This window comes from Diadema setosum, chromosome 4 (genome assembly GCF_964275005.1).
Source record: "Diadema setosum chromosome 4, eeDiaSeto1, whole genome shotgun sequence".
NCBI classification, from domain to species: domain Eukaryota; kingdom Metazoa; phylum Echinodermata; class Echinoidea; order Diadematoida; family Diadematidae; genus Diadema; species Diadema setosum.
Window position 1 is genome coordinate 14001142 of NC_092688.1, and position 22881 is coordinate 14024022.

Here is a 22881-nt window from a genome sequence, read left to right on the forward strand (position 1 = left end):
TTTTTTTAGGTGGCCTATCCCCTCACCAAGTTTCCCGTATAGATGTTGGCATTATTTGAAATTCATCACTGAAAAGGCACAAAAATATTCGTTGAAAATAAGTGTTGATATCCATCTGATAAATTGATTTCGTTCTCTCCTTTCATTGCTCTTTCCGTGAAAGGATGTTGGTGTAGGTAGTTATTCAAGAATTGCTCGAGTTCACGTGAAAGCACAGATCAATGAAGTAAATGTGTTGATATCATAGATATGGATTGATTCAAGGAAAAGTCATGTGTATGAAAGTTTCTTAAGAACACTGGACATTTGTTCCTTATATTTTCCTTATACTGAAAGCTGATGAAATTGGAAACGTTTGTCCTCTATTTGAAAGTGATTATGTTTTTAGTTCGTTACTTCGGTTCTGCATAGTCAAAATCTCATCTCCTTTAACATCGAAATGAGAATAAATGCCGCTACCTGACATTCATTGTTGTAACTCTATGTTGTATTTATTTCTCTCCTTTTCCAATGTAACAAAATATCAGGCCACGAATTCTACCTCGTTTGCAAACGCTTGGAAGTTGGACAGCGGCTGTCCGGACGCTGAGCCGCAGGACCCATGCGCCGGCGATGCGGACCGCCTGGCCACAGCGCAGCAGCGGTGTAGCTTACTCGCCACAAGTTCGTGTAGGTATTCGCGCCGCAAATTGCGGTACTGAGGTATACTGACTAGATGAAAGTTCTCTGTGGGTTCTTCAACAAGTTCGATTACTCTGTCCGCTGCATCTATGGACAGGATATATAACCTTTTCATACAGTCGTATTAAAACTATGTGGTAACGTGCAATGTTACGGTAGTAACATTGACACAACATACGGAAGGAACTATAACACTAATGAAGATACCCTTGAAAAATGTCTGCTATTCTATAATTGACACATATGTATATGGTAATTTAGTGAATGATCTGCTAAAAATATATCACGTGTGCAAGGAAACGAATTATCTTGAGGGCAGCTCGTCCAACCAGTCTGAGGAAATACTCGTTTAACGTTTAGTCGTAACAAAGCTTTAAAGTGCGGGTATAGCTCTGGTTGAGATGAGACTTCAGGTTTCCAACTTTTTTTTTGTGAGATAAAGATAAATCTGTAATGAAATATGAAAGAGCATACAACTTTAAGAGGAATTCACAGTTTATTAGGCGAAAATTGGTTTTAAAATGGCTGAGATTTCCAAAGACAAAGAGGTTGTAATAAAGCATAGGACCCATCTTTTATCAGGACCACTGTGGGTTTTTTTTTAATTATGTCTCAGCCATTTCAAAATCGATTTTTATCAAATAAACTTTGAATTCCTTTTAGAATGTAATGCTCATAAGTGGTTTCAGTTATCTTGCAAAAAGTTAAAATCTGAAGCCCCATCTCAACCAGAATCAAACTAACCCTTTAAGCATCGAGTAAGATTATCTCTCTCATTACGCTTTCAATCTGCCGATGGTGTGATCCACAAACGAAACTTCAAAGGTTAGCGTGAGTTCTTGCAATCAGAACACTAGTCGAGTCATATCTAATCATTTTATCGCGTAGAAAAGTATATCAAATGAAAAAGGACTCGCCAACCACTTCACGTTTCAAGTTGTAAAACGACGTATAAACGCTATCGATATTTATTCCGAATAATTCTATCAATTCGAAGGGCAATAACAAACGTCTAGTAGGCGCGGACATTCAGTGAAATCAGTTTCTTCAGTGATTTGATTAAGTCAAGTAATCGTCAGATAATCCAATAAAAATAAATAAACAAACAAACAAACCCAAACGATCGACAGGAACAACCATATTACTATTACTTTTACCGCTTCGTTTTCTGCAATTACTTGCAGTTTTCATAATTTCATATATTGGTTTAACGTCATCTTCCGGAAGTTGCAACATGTTTCAGTGTGAGTACGAAGAAATAAAAGGGATTTTGAAAAAAAAAAAAAAAAAAACACGCCAAAATTTCAAGAGAAGTGTGACAAAAACATGACTATTACAGTTAGTGTAATCAGACTGTATTTCCAGCAGGTGGACAGGAATGAAAGTATGTCTATGAGACTTGATTTATTGTAAAGACGCAAAAATTATTTCGTTTTGCTTTGTATTTGTATTACATCATGGTATCGTCATCATCTGAAATCTTCGTCATATCACTTGTAGATGCAAACGTGTAGACGAAGTAGGCTTACGCTGTACATCAAGGAGTCAAAGACAACGTTATACTATTTGGTTAGCTCTGAATAGATCTGTTTCTATTCTTATATCTGTTATGTTCTGTTTCTATTTCCGCAGCTTCTACTCTATCGGAGTGCCGAGATTTAGTCGACTCGACGTTCTTCTATCAGTCGTGTCTGTACGACGTCTGCGCCGAGCTACCGGCAGACTCGGGCGGTGCGTGTGGCGCCTACGCTGCCTACCACCAGACGTGCTTGGACGCTGGACACACGTTTTCTGAGGAATGGCGAAACGCGACTTTGTGTGGTAATGCTAATAAACGCTTTTCAGAGCTGATTTGATTTGAAATATATTTGGTCAAAGGAAGTACTACAGAAAACAAAGAAACAAGGAAACAGATATTATTATTTTTTTTTTTATTATTTCTGATATGAACATCATGGTTTTCATGCGTACGCCTTTCAAAAAAATTAACTTTCCAAGAAAGTTTGTTATCCGTGACGTGATGTTTTGTCAGGGTTTCCATGTTTTACTGCATGTTTACATCGCTAATTCGTTCATTCATGACGGTATGAAAAGAGAGAAAGAAATACATTTTGTTTGCTCATCAAAATATCTCGGCAGTATTTTAGTAAGAGTTTCACTTAAAGACTGGTATAGAGGCCCCACTTCAGATTCAAAACAACCTCGCTATCCTTTCTACAGAGTTAGAAACAATACAAGTTATATAAACGCATTTCCACCATCATGGATTTTGCGCCTAATTTTCGCAGTTTTTAGTGTAACTTTAACTAGGCATTTGACATTCAAATATTTCACCACAAATGTTCTTATCACAATTTTTATTCGTAGACCTTGCTTGTGGCAGCAACAGCTCGACCTACCAGACGTGCACCAGTTCGTGTCCAGAGACCTGCCCGGGCCGCGTGCTCGATCCCCCGTGCGACGACCGCTGCGTGGAAGGCTGTTCGTGCGATGCCGGTTTCGTTCTCGACGGAGCGCAGTGCGTGACGTTAGACCAGTGCCAATGCGAGCGCAACGGCGTCTACTATGTCGTAAGTCATTGTGTCTACAATCTATTTTGTCACTCTATGTTCAAGATGAATTCTATAAATGGAGTGAAATAAATTAAACAGAGTAAAATAAAAAGAGTAAAATGATAAACCGACCGCGTAAGTTCAGAAAAAATCGGAAATTCATTGAAATCTCATAGCTTCATATGTTTTCAAAAAAAAATTGTGGTCAATATTAGCCACAATAATAATACGCAAATTGATAGATGAGTTGATCGTGTGATCCTCTCGATAGTCAACTGGTTTGTTCACAGAAATGTGAAATTCATATTTTTTGGGGTCGATGATTTAGCGTCAATGTTATGTTGTTATAATAGGGCGTGAAAGGTAAAACTTAATAGATCCAGTAATAACATAAAAAATTTAAATTCTTAAAAACAGGAAGATATTCGTAGCGCGATTACGTTGCACCTTGTCCAGTTTCACGGGAGAAGGTGAAAGCTTTTGCTGTACGTCCAGTTTTAATGGAAATGTTTATTTTTCTTTTTGTAATTTTTTATGTTTCCGTAGCTATAAAAGTCAAAATGCACTTAGAGCGGAACGGCAAGATAACTCACACGCAACGATCCAGCGGCAACATTTGCAATGTTTACAAATCTGTATGTACACATGGTGATTCCAACCAGAATACTATCGGCCAAATTGGTCGTTGTCTACGATTGAATAGATTTGATGTTATATTTTTCGTTCCCTTTACTCTGATCTACGCTCCACCTCCGTAAAATATTTTGCCGTTAATGTTTCCTCGTAGTCATTAATCTAATAGTGTTACTTGTGTTTGCATCAAGATGAATATTCGTCTCAGTCGATCCACTATAATGCCCATTTCTTCCCTTTCATCTCCAGATACCTTACATCATATTAAGCTTTTTCGTCTCTGTTAAAATCATTGTCGAGTTGATCACAAATGCTGGTAACATGCTTCTATCATGAATGCTTCTGCACGACGTAGCGTTTTGGCAGAACGGTCACATTTTGCCAATAAACTGGAACAACGACAGTCTGTGCACTTTCATCGTCATCTGATTTCAGTCGACGGAAGGAAATTAGTCAACATCTTCTTGATGATGAAATGAATTGCATTTAGGATTTGAGATGTATCATAAAGACAAGCGTTTTGAGTTCAGTTTTACTTGAAAGATTTCAAATGCATATCCCAGAGAGAATCCTCGATTACAAATGTACTTTAAATTTCTTGGTGTTTTGTTCCCTTATTTATTGATACTCTATGAATCTTTACGGAGGAATATTCATAGAATCTAGTACAAATTCATCATGTCGTTGGTTTCAGTTAATGCTTACAATTAGTGAACGCGTGCAGGCGCACGTCAGCTTAGCAAATATCTATATTGATCGTTCTAGTTCCAGTGTAAACTCTTGGGGGTCCACACCTAACTTAACTTTCATATTGTAATGTTTGATTTTTCGCTATGACTCAGCGCTGTGTAAATATTCTCGTCGAACAAAATTATAATTCATGCGTGATGATTCATAGTCGTAAATGTTGACGAATGTATCATTGATACTGTTGAACACTATTTTCATCATCACTGCTTATTGTTTGGCACCATACAAAAAACAAAGAGAGAGAGAAAAAAAAAATGTTTCACCCGTGTAGAGCCCTTCTCAATAGTTTTGTTCTACTTTTGTGTGTGACAAAATATAAATTTGATCTGATTCTCGTTTGTACAGGCTGGCACCAGCCTTCTGTCGGATACGTGCTCGGAGCTGTGCACCTGTGTAAACGGTCTCTTCCAGTGCGAGGTGGTGTCGTGCGACGCCAACGCCGACTGCGGCACGGACGACAGCGGGGATGCCGCTTGCGTCTGCCGCGACGAATACGAAGGGGACGGTCTCACCTGCGCGGAAATCGGTGAGATATCGCCGTGTTCTACAAAACAAACGCAGCACGGCAGATTTAGCGCATCGCCTTTCGGGGAACCGCTTGTGCCGTCGCTTAGATTGATGCGCAACCGTCATGTTGGAGCAAAGGGATTGATCTCAATTGTATTTTCATAGCCTTTCATATGGTATAAAGTTAAACATTCTTCACCTTACTATATGAAACTATATGCCTTCACGTGAAATGGACAGTACTTCATGCGCTAAAAACGCTGTACATTGTCATAGTTCTATTTACTTTAGTTGTTGATGGGTTTGTTTGTGTTTTGTTTGTTTGTTTGTTTGTTTGTTTGTTTTTTGTTGTTTTTTTTTTTGTTTGTTTTTTTTTTTTGGGGGGGGGTCACTCTCAACGTGCAGTATCATCTTATTCAGAAATCAAAATCGTGTTCTCCGGTAAATTCGTAAAACACATCATGGCACACACACTATACACTGTATATTTCAGTATTCATGTATCTATCCATCATATTCTAGTTTTACGTCTTAGGAAGATATGAAATTATCACTTTCTAATGTCGTGTGTTTGTAAATAATTAAATTACGCCTAAGAGATAGGTACGTAGGGAAACGAAGATGATATATTTCTTTACTTAAACATTGTCAATAAAACGACTTTGTTGTACCTCTTGCAAATAGAATTGCATGAAAATCATAATTATTTGGCCAAGTAGCATCGTTTGTAACTCTACACATTAATCACTAATAACGCCCGCATATCAAATATCAATTTCAACGGGACACAAAAATAATATTCAGAGTGAATATAATCTTCTTGAGTGAATGTGTGATCTTTGCAGCTAATGATTCATGACCGTAACCAGCTCTTATACACGTAAGTGCTGTGTGACGCGTAAATTTCATTTATCTGCAGAGGAGAAAATGAGAGTGAATGACCTGAGTGAGTGTACGACACCAAAAACAAATGAATCTATAATTTCCCTCGATTTGCTCGCGGATAAGTTATCAACTACACAGTCATGCATTTTCACTCGTGTGTAGCATCCATTTCTAAACGTGTGAATGTACGTGTGTGTCGTTGATTTTCTGCATCACAGTGTATGACCTTCAAGTCTGTACCGTCTATGGCGGTCCCCACTATGTCACCTTCGATAACTGGGATTACACCTTCCAAGGTGACTGTGTGCATACACTGGTCACCACGGATTGCGCCAATGGTACCGCCGATCAGACGTTCAATGTGACAGCAAGAGCCGAGAAGGACAGTGTAGACAATGTCACCTACACGAGGGAGCTGACAGTCAACGTTGCAGGGCTTGTGAGTTTCTCTCTCAATTCGAATAGGTTCACCCCCAACCCCGAAAAAAAAAAAAAACCAAACAGCTGCAGCAGCAACAACAACAACAACACACAAATAAACTCCAGTTCTTGAGGGGAAATTTGGAAAACGTAATAGCCATATCGTGTGTATTTCTAACAAAGTGAGGGACTATGAAAAGAGACAGAAACGATAACCAAAAAAAAAAAAAAAAAAAAAATGAAATATGTGGGCACTGTGGCATTGTAGCAATTAGCATTATACTGGGAATTAAATAACAAAGGCGAAAACCTGTACTGATTAATCCGTGCGGCATATACCGGTAATGATTAGTTGAACAGGAAGTATCGAGTGCGTACGTGAGCACTTTCATAAATTCATCTTACTAAGCGAATACCAAACAAGTTAGAATGTATACCAGCATATATGCAACTACTTGACGTGCAACCCTGGCTTGGACACGCAGCTGAAAGATTCGGCCTTCAACATCGATGTACAGAAAAAAAAAAGTCAAGGATTATGTTATTCCTGTGAAATATGATAAGGGAGAGAGACAGAATTAGAGAATATGTGCGTTTATATTGCTATATTCATATCTGTATATTACAGGTGATCACCTTGACAACAACCGATGTCTTGCTAGACGGCCTGCGAGTGAACATCCCGTTCTACAGGAACAATGTTTACGTGACGCGCAGCGGGGAATATACGGTATGGCAGTTTATAGAAGTGGAGTTGGCAGATACGATGTTCTGTGTTGTCAGTAATTCATGACGCAATAATGTGAAATTATTACAAACGCAGAGTATATTTCTTTTTGAATACAAATTTGTATTTCAGTGGAGATGCAAAACATAACTGTAACGATAACGAGTACTTATCAGTTGCATTTGCATCACTTGTAGTCTTATTCAAAATCATGATGTAGTGTGTTTTTTCTTTATTAGTGCTTGAGCTCAGTTCAAAAACTGCTTTAAAAATATTATCGATTAAATGATACTTTAGCATTTGTCATCATCACAGTCCCTTTGTGACTCGTAGGATCGCTGCCAAGTGTATCATGTCATAATTTTGAAGAGTAGAAATTGTGATGGACTCTTAAACCAGAGTTTTGAGCTTGATTCTGGTCATGACTGAATATGGGCTATCCAGCCATTGTCTATTATGCGGAAAATAAAATCAGTCGACGAATCAATCTATCAGGACACACTGTTTTAACAATGATGAAATGTAGCTGTGATTAGTCTATGTTGCATGAGTAGTACCATGTTGTCATCATCCTCATCGTGGGCTTGTGCCATCTGTAACAGGTCGTACTGACGGACGTCGACTTGGCCTTGAGATGGGACGGAGTGAGTACAGCAGAGGTCTGGCTCTCCGAGTACTACACCGGAACGGTGTGTGGACTCTGTGGAGACATGGACGGTGCGGCCTCAAACGACATGGCGCTGTCCAACGGGACCCAGGTATGCAGGAAACAACAACAAACTTTTATTCATCATATTGGAGAGCAATCTCATTTGCCTAGCTGTGATCCACGAAAACGTGAAAGCTGGATTTAGATTTGAATGTAGATGAGTTATTGTTGTCTTTAATTGAAAAAATGGGGCCTTATTGAAAATAATTATTTGCCCCAGCCAGTGCCGATATAAAATCAGATGCTATAGGTGCGTTTTTAGTTATTGTATAATGATTTTGGCCCAACACTACGATTTTGTTGAGTAAACCCATATAGATTTAAAGTTCTCCCGAGACACACCATCACATTTAAGTCTAAGAAAGCTCTCTTGTACTTTTCTGTGGTGCTTACTGTGACAATTGACATGGACAATTGAGAAGGGCCTGTAGTAGATTTCTGCTTTGCAGTACCTAAGACAGTTTGCACAGAGTGAGACAGATTCATGCAGAACCACTTTACTAATACATGTGTACCTGCTGAGTACATTGTACCCTGTCGTGACATCCCCTTGGGGTACAAAGGTCAACTACCAATGAACACGTGTGTGTGTATCCTGTTTCAGGCTTCCACTGTGGAAGAGTTTGGTGACAGCTGGAGTGATGCCGCCCTCGCTTGCTTGGACACGCCCACTGACGTCGATCCGTGTGCCTCTGATCCTACCCGCCAGGCCGAGGCGGTCGCCAAGTGCTCAGCAATCCTCAACGACACGGGTAAAGGCAAAATCTAATGAAATAAATGTTTGTTTGTTTTTTAACTGTTGCAAATATCGACGCAATTTAATATTTTACAACTGTGTGTAGAGCTTCGATATGTTTATAGGTTTATAACTACAAAAAAGGTTTTGATGCCATGAATTCATAACAATCTACGTTTTAAGCTTTGTAGAACTCCCCCCCCCCCCCTTCTTTCTCCTCTTTAATTCTCTCCCTCTCCCTCCCGTTGTGTTGATGTGGAAGAGCTAAGTTTGTTGGAATTGGTTTGATTAGACATATTGGACAGTTATTTCAAACACTAACATTCCACAAAGTTCATAAATGTGTACGTTTAGGCTAACATTGAATCTTACACTACTCTTCGTGTCTGATTTTTCACTTATTTGTTGAATGTCTTTGGATTTGTATTCGGGGGGGGGGGGTTGTAGTTTTAATTGTTGACTGCATAATCTGTAAATTGATGTGGGTTTTATCGTGAACACGTTTTCTACAGCTCTTTTCGGAACATGCTATGCCAGCGTACCACTGGACTCTTACTATGAGAACTGCGTCTACTCCATGTGTGCAACGGATGGTGACGACGATGTTTTCTGCAATATCATCGAAGTCTACGCCACGAGATGCCAGCTACAGACTGACTGGAGAAGCAATGACACTTGTCGTAAGTCTACCTAATACATACTTGCCAACTAGTAAGATTTTATCAGATTCAGTAAGATTTTTTACATTAGAAATAGCAAAATCAGATTTTCTGTAAGAGAAATCAGATTTTTAAAAAATATTTAGATATACCTTTCATGTGTATTTTCTGAAGATTTGACCGAAAGTAAGATTTTTAACTTCAGTTTGCATATAAAATCAGATTTTTGCAATCCACGAGTAAGATATTTCATCTTGAAATGTTGGCAGGTATGCTAATACATCTCTCCCATTCTGTCCCTCACTCCCTCACTCCCTCTCTCTCTCTCTCTCTCTCTCTCTCATTCTAATCATCTTTCCTTTGTTTTCTTATCCTCTGCAAATCTATCAATCATGCTATCATGATTCGTTATTGTCTCTTTTCCTCCCTCGATCATTTTCCTATCTGTTTTTTTTTTTTTCCGTCATCTATGTTTATCTACCCAGTTATGGTAGCTCCATTCTGTGGGCTCATATTTTCTACAATATGTTCGTTTAGATCAGACTGATGTGTACACACCGTTTTTTTTTTGTTCTCTTCTGTCACTTCCCCTTCCCCCCCCCCTCTCCCCCCCCCCCCCCCTCTCTAATCAACTCTGTATCATCCCACTAAGTACATGTATATCAATCAAGTTCTCATAAGCCATCTCTTTGTTTGAATACATTTCGTTCATCTCTCGGTTAATTATTCATTTCTGTTGACTTATCTTGTTCTGGGTTTCCAGTTCTAAGTCTGTTCAATAGATTGATGAAATAGCCACTTTTCCTTTTATGCTTGTATGTATTTGACGTTTGTCAGCTCAAAACTAGATTCTTTTTGTACGCATTTTAAATGTGTTGTGTCATGTTGAGGTTCATTGTTTCTCTATCATTTGATAACATGAAGGAAACAACAGAGCGTAACTCTTATTGTCTCTTTTCATTTGAGATACTGTGCAACGTGTGTTAAAAGATATCTTCATACTGCTCTCAAATATGCACTTGACCGTCGTAAGATATTTTGTGCAAAGATACTAACAGCGTATGGTTATTGCTACACATCATTTACATACAGCATACGTCTGTCCACTGAACTCGGCATACAGTACCTGCATTACTGAATGTCCGCCCTCATGTGGTGACTTTGGAACAATTTCCCAGTGTTCCGACCTGGATTTGGGATGCACATCGGGATGTGCGTGCGATGATGGTTTTGTCTATAAAGATGGTCAGTGTGTGGTGGACAGCCAGTGTGGATGCACCTATGATGGCCTCTACTTCAGGGTGAGATAGCTTTCAAGAATCCCTATCTATCTATCTATCTATCTATCTATCTATCTATCTAACTTTTTTTTCTTTCTCTCTGTCTTCCAATTGGTATCACAGTAGTCATACTATCTCTGGTACTTGATTAGGTAAATAATGTTTTTGTTTTTGTTTTTTCAAGCATTTATCAGAAAAATATCATCTTTGATCCGTAAATTCATATTCTTAATATGTGTATGTATGTGACTTTGTGTTTGTGTATTATTTTTTGATGGTTTGTATGTATTCTGTTGTGTGTGTGCAGGTATGAAATTACATATTGGTTGAATAAAATTCTTTTCTCACGTTTGCATCTCTTTCCACAGCCGCCAAATTTAGGAATGATTATCCAGGCGCCAGATTTCAAAAGATTGTCATATAGGTGTTGAAAACAGATGTACAATAGTATATAATCCATTGATGCTGTAACTGAACTCTCTCATGTGTTCGAATACAGAGCGGTGAGGAGTACATCACGGAAGGTTGCCAGGAGCGATGCGTGTGTGACGGTATTTCCCAGCTAATGTCCTGTGAGAATATCCAGTGTTCCTTCAACGGAGTGTGCGACTTGAGAGACGGTGTGAGGGCGTGCTTCTGTCAGGATTCGGGCGAAGCAATCTGTTACAATGCCACTGGTGAGTTCGAGGTTCTCTTTTATTTGTTGTATATTTCCATTATGACACTATTACGTGTGATTTTAATTTTACATGCTTTTGTTTTGCTCTTTTGGAAGATTAATAAGAAGTGGGAATGTCATAGATAAAAATAATGACTTTTGTTCAGCCCCTCCCCCCCCCCAAAAAAAAAAAAAAAAAACACCACCAAAACAGAATAAAGCAAACGAACCTACAGAGCTTTGAAAAGTATTTAGGCGACGTAGTTCACAGAAACGTGAAACGTTTACAGAGACGTTTACAGTTTACATGATTACAAGAAGACTGATCATTCTTCAATATTCAGCATCACTTGACATGCTACTCTCGATCTGCAATGAATGTTGTACATACAATACATGGTATGATAGCCGCGGAACATGTGTATTTATACTAAGTGTAAAGGCCCCGTCACACCGAATCCTGCCTGTTCTCATTCCGTGGTCCCGACCTAATGAAATTGGTTGGAGAGTGTGATCGCATGAATGATACTGTTCCGGTTACCGCTTTAGTTACCACGCTACGATGCGTGTTTGATGTGAACAGTTGCATTAGAATGGTACATGATCCGTTCTTTTCCGCCGTTTTTGCGCGCAACCTTGTACCGTTGTTCCATGGCCCTGACCAAAGCCAGTGTGCCGGAGCCTTAATTCAAAGGTACAGTTTGTTTGTTTTTTATCATCATGTGCGTAGAAAGCCAGTGATGATGCTGATTTGTGTTTTTTTTGTTTGTTTTTGTTTTAGTTGGCTACAACATCACACTCATCATGGCCAGTCATTCGTCGTTGACCCTGACGTGGACAGTCCAGCAGACAGTTGTCTTCGTGATCGTCCAGTATCGCCTTCAGGGCATTGACACCACCTGGATGAACTCTTCGGAAGTCGCCGGGGAGCGTGAACTGGTCATCCTGAGTGGGCTCGAGTCGGCCGCATCCTACGAGGTCAGGTTCGTGTTCGTGGGAGAGGCTTTCTACTCGCGGTCCGGCATCAACGTATACGACACTTGCATCAGCGACTCTCAGGGTGTCGCGTGCGAAACGGGTAGGTCTACAGATCGCTGCTTCAGACTTCGCACCTTGCACCCACAGTAGGAAATCACGGATTGAAAAAAAGTTAACTGGTTTCCTGAATTGACAACTCTTTGAGTTTAAGAGGGACAAAAAGTTGGTATTGTCTATTACCAGTTGAGTAGAAATAAAGCAATGTAGAACCCTTGAAATTCTTGAGTTAAAAAAAAAAAAAAAACAGTCACTGCCACATGTCATTGATGCAATTTGATTATCTGTTTAGAAGCGTACATTAAAAAAAATAAATAGTAATGAATTTCAAAGTACATGTTCTGCTTATTTGCGTGAAATAAGAACAAAACGCAAAAGAGAGAGAGAGAGAGAGAGAGAACGAGGTGCATCCATATGTGCATGGGAACAGAATAAAATATTGATGTTCAGAACTTTGTAAAAATTTAGTCCTATTCCCTCAATCGTCATGATTTAATCGATCTGGGCAGCGGGTGTCGCGTTTTATTTTACGTGCACGAAATGCTTCAAAGTTGTCATCTAGTGAAAGTCATGCGCGATCACTTTATGGGAAAGGCTAATCCACTCTTCTCTTCCCACATCTCTTTCCTCTGAAAAATCAGATTACAGTACCCTCAGTGCGTACAACTTCAACCTGGTGTACGCCACTAGCGCCTCCTTACAGCTGGAGTGGGAGTTGCCGTTCGTGAATATCCAGTTCGTGCGTCTCCAGTATCGGGTTGACGCCGGCAGTCCGTGGGATAACGGTACTAATCTGGAGGTGACAGCCACGAGTGACACGATCCAGGGCCTGGATGAGTTTACCCAATATGAGGTGCGAGTCTTCGTCGGGCAGACAAACGGCGACGCAGCGGGAAGCGCCGTTCTGCTCCTGCTGACATGCCGCGGAGGGACGGTTGGGCTCAACTGTGCTGGAGGTATAAAAACTCTCGAGTTCCTCATTGGTATCACGTCAGGTTGCTATACACTTATACTAATCCAGGAATCGGTTCTGGCGACCAAAATCTTTAAACATAATACCGAAATCACTTGAAGATCCATTGCAGTAGTGAGTTGTATTTTTATGGTTACATAATATTTTATTTTTTAAGTCTGTAATGTATACTTGATTTAAATGAATTAAATAGAATATATGTTTCATAAATGTTTGTCGTTTGTATAGCTTATGTCATTGCAAAGATATTAATATGTTTGCAAAAATTACGTGCGCACAGATACATAAATGAAACAGACGATCATTATTATTTAAGAAACTACAGGCAGAGTGTTTCAATATCGGATGTCTTCTCTTCCCGGCCAGATGTTCCTATCGATACCGGCATCAACACGGTCTCTAGTGATTTTGTCACAGTCACGTGGACGGTGTATGTGGATGTTGAGCTCGTAGCCGTTCAGTACCGTGCGCTGACGAATCCTCGGGCCCGAGCATTCATCACCGCTGACGGATGGACCGAGGGTGATCCCGTTCCCGCCGATCGGGGCGTGTATAACATAGAGGGACTGACCCCTGGCAGGACTTACGACTATCGTCTGAAGCTGATCAACGGCACTCAAGAGGACTTCGGAGAGACAAACCAAGTTACCCTCTGTCCCGAGGGTTTCCAGGGGGCCAACTGCGAGATTGGTAAGGGGTCCAAGTTGCCTGGAAAAATTAACCCAACATAAGGATACTGTATTTGTACAACTACACTAGCGATAGGAAAAAAAAAAGATAGACGAAAGTTTCAGCAAAAACTTCACAAAGGATTTTTTTTTCAAATGTGAAGGTCTTTGCATGTCAAATGAATAAGATATCCCCAAGCCACCTCGAGGGCAACCAAAAGTGGCAGCAGTATCTCTAGGACTTGTCCTCCTCACTTAGAGTTGGAGAAATACAATCAAATTACTTCACAACTTCGTTCACGTTAGGTTAAGTGCATAATGCCTCTGCTTAGTCGCAATAATAAAGTTACTTTTCCCCTCCTCCTACGACTGCAAATGCACGACTTTCCAAATCGAGATGACTTCTATATGATATGTTCTCTGATGCCAAGGTCAACAGATCATGTGCATGATATACTCTAATTCGCATCACGTATTGGTACCAGTCAGTGAATGCTAAGAGTGCTATAAACCCTTCGTGTTGTATGTAACTTCAGATTACTCTGTGGTGGGTGCCTTCAACGTGCGGCTTGTAGAGGCCACCAGCTCGTCGCTCAACATCACCTGGAAGGTGGACATCCCCATCCTCCGGGCTGAAGTGCAGTACCAGCTGGCTCCTGTCAACCTCTCCTTACCCTGGGACAGCTCGGACACCCTTCAGCCTACAGAGACGGCCGTGCTGGTCGAATCACTGGCAGAGAACACCGCCTACGACGTGAGGGTGTTGGTCATGCGAACTGACGGTACAGTCTCCTACAGTGACATTCTACGGATGAAGACATGCATTTCCGGTTTCGAGGGCCTGAACTGTGAGATCGGTAAGCGTTGCATCATAATGTATTAATTTGGTAAACACGTTACTGTCGATTCTGCACTTAATTTATTCCCTGTTACGTGTGCGTGTCGATGGTAATTGTATTAAACTCTAAAGCCGTGACACATAATTTAAAAAATCAAATGGAATTAAGTACGATAAATTGCGTACTAGTTTGCGGATGACTTTGGTAATATTATTTTGTTTTGCCGCAGCTCTAGAAATTGACACGACAACGTCGGCTTCCACCTCTGCTGTAGACACCACAACAGCAATATCCACCACTCAACCAACATCTGTTGCCACAGATACAACCAAGATGGCAACTACTGTCCTCACTACTTCAACTCCACTTGCAACAACGCCGTCTTCCATGTCAACCCCAATCACAACTTCCATGCCGACAACTACCCCGATTGTGTCAAGTACCTCATCGACCCCTGGTCAAGACACAACAAGACTGACAACATCTGTTGCGTCAACCACTGCCACAAATCCTACTCAAACCACTAAGGGTCAGACATCGAGCCCTACCGTCACCACAACAGACTCGCCGTACCAAGTCGAGATCTCGCACGTCAATAGCCTCTCTATAACTGCCCGGTGGTCATCGCCCGCTGGTGTCACCAATGTTCTCCTACAGTACCGGCTGACCGGTGCCAGCGAATGGAACAACGGTTCCGTGGTTCCCCTGGAACGCGGGCATTACGTCTTAGCAGGTCTGAGTGCAGAAACCAAGTATGAACTGCGAGTTCTCTTCGAGGGCAGCCAATCGTTGACTCCTTCCAACGTAGTAATTGCTTCGACCTGTGTACGAGGTTTTGCTGGAGAGACGTCGTGTGATACAGGTTAGAATAATCTTAAAAATCGGTAAATTCCGAAATTTCTTATGACGAGACTTTATTACCAACAAACATCCTCTAACACAAGGGACGACTCTACTAGAATTAACATTCTCTTACCTTGGAATTGTTAATTACTTCATAGGGTGAAACTGCAGTGGTTTCGATATTCTTGGAATGTTGTCGAGGCCTTCCCTTTTTTGTTTGTGTCGTAAATTTGATTTCACGTTGTTTCCAGTTTGTCCTAGGCATGGCAGTTTTGTTTAGATGGCTCACGCGTATATTGTGTTGTTATACTTGCACAAGTTAGAAGCTATCGTATTTCCGCAACATTATACCTTCAGAATTTTTCTGTCTGACGTGAATACGAATGTGATCGTGAGAAACTTATCATTTGACATCAGTCCGTTACCTAGGAGGTACGATGTGGTGGACAGAAATGTGACAGTAATTTGTGATTCTCAGTATGAATGTTACTCTTCCAGTATACTTCAGATCGCTTGTAATCTATGAATACTGATATCATTATCGTACCGTATGTAGACTATACTGGCGTCGGTGCCTTTGATGTTGTCCTGGACACAGCTACTAGTGCTTCCCTCACTGTGGCATGGAGCCTTCAACTTGAAGCAGACTGGCACATGGTGCAGTACCGGTGAGGAACAGTAAACTTTCATTCATTCATTCATCATTTAATTTTCCGTTCAGAAATAACGGGGAGGAGAAAAACGAACGTAACGCTCAAACGTATTTATATTAGCAAATGGAAAGGTGAGAATCGACAAACGTTGGTATACCTGATACGTCATTCATCAAGATCCGCTGCAATCATCAGTAGTCTTTACCCTATGGCAAACATTGCAGCTCCGAGTTCTTCTCCGTGTAGGTCTTCACTTAAAAGAAGACACTGTAAGGCCTTCAGGTCAAACTCACTAACTTTGTCATTTAAATAGTCTGTCCATGCCTTCATGCTATTTTAGCTGTGTGCGTTCCAGGGATTGTTTTATTGTTTCACAGACGTGTATTTCCTTATTTGAGAACTAGTGACCCACAGCTGCAAACTCTTGATTTCGTACGAATAGTAAGAAATTTTTGATTCGCGCGAAGTTGGTCCCGAACCTGGTTGAAAGCCGATCAAAAGCCAAAGCAAGTACAACCTTTTGCTAGCAGCATGGGAAACTCTACTGGCAGTAATAAGATGGCTTTAAGATGTACTCATGAATAACCCGATATTTATACGATTAGAGCCGAATTGGAAGATTTCCTTTATCGTGTGTCCATCTTTGCTTAACTTTGGGACAGTGTGCGCCTGTGTAAAGCATGCTTGTGTATGTGTGTGTGTGTGTGTTTATAAGTTTGTGCGGGGATGTTAGAAACACTATCCGTTTTACAGATTCATTGCTGTGTGACTGAAGAACGAAACAATGCAATGTTTCCTTTTTATGGCGCAGGCTGTTCTCCACAACGGAGTGGTTCAACTCCACTGAGCTCACGGCGACATCCAGGCTGTACACGGTGCGAGGACTCGATGTCAGCCAGTCCTACGTCATCAGAATTCTGACGAGGAGGTCGACCACCGCGGGGCGGAGGAAGCGAGCAGACATCGCACCGAATGTCGGAATTAGTGCCGAGATTGAAGCCCTGACGTGCCAGACGGGACAGCAGGGCATCAATTGTGAAGAAGGTCAGTTTTCTGACTTGACTTCTTTCGAGCATGAAAACGTGCACGCAAGTTTGATTTGTACTTACAGATAAAGCCAAATACAATATTGCGATGCTGACAAGTAAAGCAGGAATTACGAGTCGAGTCAGGCAGAGCTGATCTCTCAAAGAAGATTTCAGCATACGAAAGAGGCATAGATATTACGTGAACTTCGTACGTATCAATGTAACTACTATATACCTGTAGGTCAGAAGTACAATTTCCCCGTTGATTTCAGAATATTCATCCTTAATGCAAAATATATTATTCTCTTGGCTTTCCTGTTTTCATTCTGTTTTCAAGTGAAAGAAGTCGATTATATTCAGATGAATCAGAACTGTTTCGTTTTGTACAAAGTTGTCATTTTATGCAATTTAGTTACATAATATGTAACTAAATTGCATAAAATTATGCATATTATGTAGGCCCAACATGAGAATGCGTTATTATGAGAAAGGAAATCGCATTATGTTTGAGCCTTTGTAACATATTGATAGGCAAGGCCGTTAGTGAAATAAAACTTTTTGTTGAAAAAAAAAATTGTTGTGGAGGAGTGATAATTATTTTACCGCAGTGAATGAAATCACGTGCATATATACCTTCTTCTCTTGCCTTTCTTTTCTCTACAATTTATCTTTTTCATGCAAGGAAGTTCCGTGTAACAGATAACGAAGTTTATCTGAAAATTACCAAATTGTGTTAACTCTTTTCACGTGAAAAAAAAATCAAAGGCGATGGACGTTAATTGTCGCCGCCCAATTTTGTCAAGAGTCTCCTTTTCATAGTATCCTTTTATATGACATGAAAGAAGCTGCCATTTATTTCTTAAATTCATCTTTCGCTGCTTGTATTGCTTCTTGTGTGCTACAGAAGTGGTTTCCACACCCAGGGTGACAACAGACGAAATGACCACACGAACGCCTGTATCATCAGGTAAGAATGGTAGAGTGAAGATTTTTTTTATTTTTTTTTTGCAAGTGATATTCCGTCGTCTCGTTGTACAAACCAGCCATGAATTTGTGCGTATTTAAATCAATGATCCTTAATACCAGTATGCCTATACCCGCTGCTATAAGGGATCAGGACCCATCTCGGCTATCGGGCGAAAGCTCGGTAGTCTATAGGAATGAGGAGGGCGCGGGTTTGAGTATCACCCCAGTATGCACTATTTATGCCCATTATTTTATCATCATTCATTTTAATCATAATTTTTATCATGGCTATTACTTAAACACTAAATAATCGGTGTTTATTTGCGCCGATGAAGAGAAGTTTGTCAATCAGTTGTGAAGTTGTGCCAGACATGCCCCTGTCTTTCACGTTCCAGCGATTTTGTCCGGAATTGTTTCTGTTGTGTAACTCGGAAAGCACTATCACTGCAAGGAGCATTAAACCTAACTAGGCCGGGCTATTTAGGTAGATCATAGAGCCGGACGATCATGACGAAAATTGGCACACACATTGCCTATGACGTAATCTAAAGTACCATGAAGTTAAATTTAAAAAAAAAAAGTCATTTATGCTAAATTATGCTAATTTATGCATAATGATGCATGAAATCAGACAATTTGGTATAAATCACTAAATAAAGCTCAAAATGGGCACATTTTTTGTGTAAATATTCTTTTTAGTGTCCTGAGCAAATGTAAGAGAAAAAAATTGTGCCATCAGAAAAAAATTCTGAAGTATTTTATTGTTTTTTGAATTTCTTATGTATTTCTTTGTGTTTTTTTTTCCGACTTTATATTTTTCATTGTTTTTTCGATGAAACTTGTCCGCGACATTGTTCCGAACAAGGAAATATGTTATTAATTGATTTTAATCAATAAAACCCCAAAATAATCATGCTTTTATGAAATTTGCCTGTAAGCACAGTTTGCATTGAAATTGTACATGAATTCACGTTTTTGAGCAATTTTTGGTCTGACACTCACGTACATATTTATGTGCAACTTCGGAACCGCGTGCCCGGGCACCGCAAATTTGGTGTCAAAAGATGCTGGAGACTCGAAAGAAAAAAGTCATGAAACGTCGCGGTGATAGCTTTTCGAGATAGCGATACATTGCGCGGAACGTCGGGGGGGGGGGGGGTTGCTCGGAGGCATGTTCCTGTTTTTTTTTCTTTTTCTTTTTGTGGTATTGGACAACCTACATACATGTAAGTCACATAATAAGTCGTTTAATCACACACCCAGCCGTCTTTTAATTCTCTCTTTCTCCAGACACGCCATGGCGGTACATCCTCATCGGGCTGTGTGTTGCCTTCTTCTTCCTCATCATCGTCATGGTCTTCCTCGTCGTATCTATCTACCAGAAATACAAGAGGTATAGTAGTCCCCCCCCCCCCCCCCCCCCGAAAACAAACAAACAAACATCTAAACAAACTAACTAGGGGATTTTTGAAACTTTACGCGGGATTCTTTTTTTTTTCCGTTTTCACTTTCGAAAATCCTCTCAAGTGAAATAAAAAACAAAAATCCCGCGTTAAGTTTCAAATATCCTCTGAAGTGAAAACAAAAACAAAAATCCCACGTAAAGTTTCAAATATCCTCTGAAGTGAAATCAAAAACAGAAATCCCCCGTAAAGTTTCAAAAACCCTCCGAGGTGAAAACAAAAACAAAAATCCCACGTAAGTTTCAAAAAACCTCAGAAGTGAAAACAAACAAAAAAAAATCCCGCGTAAAGTTTCAAAAATCCTCTGAAGTGAAATCAAAAACAGAAATCCCCCGTAAAGTTTTAGAAATCCTCTGAAGTGGAATCAAAAACAGAAATCCCCTGTTAAGTTTTAAAAATCCTCTGAAGTGAAAACAAAAACAAAACTCCCACGTAAAGTTTAAAAGATCCTCTGACACGTCTGAAGTGAAAACCAAAACAAAAATCCCGCGTAAAGTTTCAAAAGTCCTGTGAAGTGAAGTGAATGGACTTTCTCCTAGTCATCTCGTCAATAGACGCGCCGAACAGAAAACAAAACGAGATTCATGCGACACACAGAGACCAAGTTTTGTAATTGGAATGTATACTGAATACAGAGAACCTCAGAAATGTTTTGTCTTTTGAATGAAACCAGCAATAAGATTGAATTCTTTCTCCTTCAAATATTCGTTGATTGTCACCATGTATGAGTTTCAGACACAAGTATTTGTTTGATATAAATATGAAGTGATCAGATTTTCCACGACATTGCTCTTAAAAGTATGTCTCTCAAGTGAATATTGCTCCAACACACAAACGCTTAAGTTTAAGAACTCTTTCACGCCGTCTCATTTTAGTCCCCATTTCTTATTTCTTTCAACTTGCACATTTTCAAAATTATATGAGAAGACAAATTTTAAACTAAGACAACTTCTTTTGAGACTATTATTGTTATTTGAATTACTTGTCAAATCTAGTAAAATAATTTTCTATTTAGAAATGATTTCTTTTCTTCATTCTCCGACGTCAGGAGCCGATCCAATCTGGCCAGAATTGACAAAGTCAACACCGGTAGGGTCAGAGGCTACCGCAACTCGGACATCATGTTTGCTGCGGACAGCCGGTCGTTCTCCTCGTCCGAAATCGACCACGAAGCCGAGGAGGTCGACCCGAGCCACGTGCGAGTCAGCATGGTCGGCGACCGCAACGACGGGTACGACGGCGGAGTTAGACCGCTTGTGCAGCACTTAGAGAGACGACGTCCAGTTGATGAGCGGGTGCAGCGGTACAATGCAGCCTACAATCACGATTATTGATGCTGTACAATGCGAACGCCATCCTTGATAGAAATAGCTGAAATTTGAAAATGAAATTATATATTTGTGATTTTTATAACAGTTCTTTCATACAAATCGAATGTGAAATGATTTTATCTCTAAGTGTGTTCCTGCACTGAAATGCTTTTGTAAGGTCGTGATGTATCTAAGATACATTTTGTCCTTTTATGTTTGCGTCCTGGCGTTGACAAACAGAAACTGTCGTACTCAAGGGTAGATTCTTATCTTGTGTGCAAAATATATATGAAATAGTTATCCCGGTGTCTGCATGTGTGTTAATAGTGATACACAGATATATCCTTTATTTTCACATGTAAGGAGTAATGTAATGTTCTTGTTAAACCTTTGGTTCATACTTCTACTTTCATGTAGAGTACACCGACATGCTGTTGGTAGACCTTTACAGTCATTGACAAATCGCTAGGAAGTCATGGTATATTTTATGTGGAAGGGTGACAAAATTATTTAGTATCGCATGTATTTCAGACTTCTTGTTATCATTGTCAATGAACCCATATGTCAGCGTACTGTCACTGTCCTTATGAAAAGAAGAAGAAGAAAAGAAGAAAGTTTGCCCCGTATTTCAATTGATATCATTGTTAATCTTTCGAGCCTATTATAACCAGGGGGACAATTCCATGTGTTAAAATTTAATCACCGTTATCATAAACCATGCTTTTTGAGAATGGCCCGCTAGAGTGATCAAGATTCAGCATACTACAAAAGTAAGTGTTCATAATCATATCCTGTGTATTTTGCTCTTGGATGTCTTTCCTGAAATACAGATACTCTTGATAGCAGACAGACCGCTAATGATTTACAACGTACTTTCATTGATTTTGTGTCAACTGAGTATCAATACGAAACTAGCTAAACAGATTGGTGTTACTGTCATTGCCAAGACTTGATACCTTTTTTGTAATGGTACTACCTCGGCATTATTTTTCATTAGGTTTTCCTTGTCACTATAATTTCATGTAACAAGGGCGTAGTATGCCCTGTTGAATCTCACAGACCCCTCCCCCACCCCCCACATTGAAATGTTTCAAGGCGGTTCTATTTCATGTCATACGCTAGCATTCAAATCTTGCGTAGTGTATAATGGACGCGATTATTCTTTCCTCTTGCTTACAAAGAACTTTGTGCCTTATCTACACAGACAGGAATCTTTATTTAACTTTGTATGAAATCAGTTGCATAAATAAGAGGTCGTAAGCATTGTTGCACACTGCAGTTGATGTGTTAATGATTATAGTAAGCTAGTCTTTATGAGATAACTTTGATTATGACTATCGTACAGTACTTTACCCTCAATAAAGTTGATTATTTGCCAAAGCTGGGTAAGAGTGTTATTTGTGTTGTATTTTGTAAGATGTAACAAAAATCATATCATTTTTTTTTTTCTTTGAAGGGGCGAATATATTTTCATGGGAAATTCATATGGTTCATGATTGTTACGATACTATTCTTGTAATATGCATTGTTACATGTATACCAGGAGACAATGAGTACAGTACTTTTGATTCGATTGATTTTACCATGAATATTATGCAAAGGATGACTCCACCATATGTCTTTTTGTTGTTGAAATTGTGCTGAATGAAATGAGCATGAAATATTATATTCATTAATTTTGTTGTGATACATCAATAGCATGTACTTTTCTTGAAATGTGCTTTAATATACAAAAAGGTAATGAGTACCATACCTTTGATTTGTTTGATTTTTCCATGCATTTTATGCAAAGAATGATATCTTACCAAATAACTGTTTATGGTTGAAATTGTGCTGAATAAAGAGATGAGTACGGAATCTTGTGTGTGTGTGTGTGTTTGACTTTGATTTCAACGTGTTGTTTCTT

General features: G+C 39.8%; 2 protein-coding genes across 2 annotated transcripts; both read left to right on the forward strand.

Moving 5' to 3' along the window:
- Positions 1 to 482: 482 nt before the first annotated feature.
- Positions 483 to 15579, forward strand: LOC140227633 (uncharacterized). The gene is made up of 16 exons (XM_072308051.1): positions 483 to 669; positions 2314 to 2502; positions 3049 to 3251; positions 4962 to 5142; positions 6227 to 6447; positions 7057 to 7158; positions 7758 to 7913; positions 8469 to 8616; positions 9113 to 9280; positions 10352 to 10560; positions 11039 to 11216; positions 11979 to 12275; positions 12874 to 13188; positions 13572 to 13895; positions 14410 to 14730; positions 14942 to 15579. The coding sequence occupies exons 1-16, from the start codon at positions 483 to 485 to the stop codon at positions 15577 to 15579; spliced, it is 3837 nt and encodes a 1278-aa protein (XP_072164152.1).
- On the forward strand, positions 15198 to 22822 carry LOC140226893 (uncharacterized). Its single transcript, XM_072307320.1, has 6 exons — positions 15198 to 15574; positions 16112 to 16223; positions 17020 to 17252; positions 18141 to 18203; positions 19493 to 19595; positions 20714 to 22822. The coding sequence occupies exons 2-6, from the start codon at positions 16210 to 16212 to the stop codon at positions 20997 to 20999; spliced, it is 699 nt and encodes a 232-aa protein (XP_072163421.1). The 5' UTR covers positions 15198 to 15574; positions 16112 to 16209; the 3' UTR covers positions 21000 to 22822.
- The last annotated feature ends 59 nt before the right edge of the window (positions 22823 to 22881 follow it).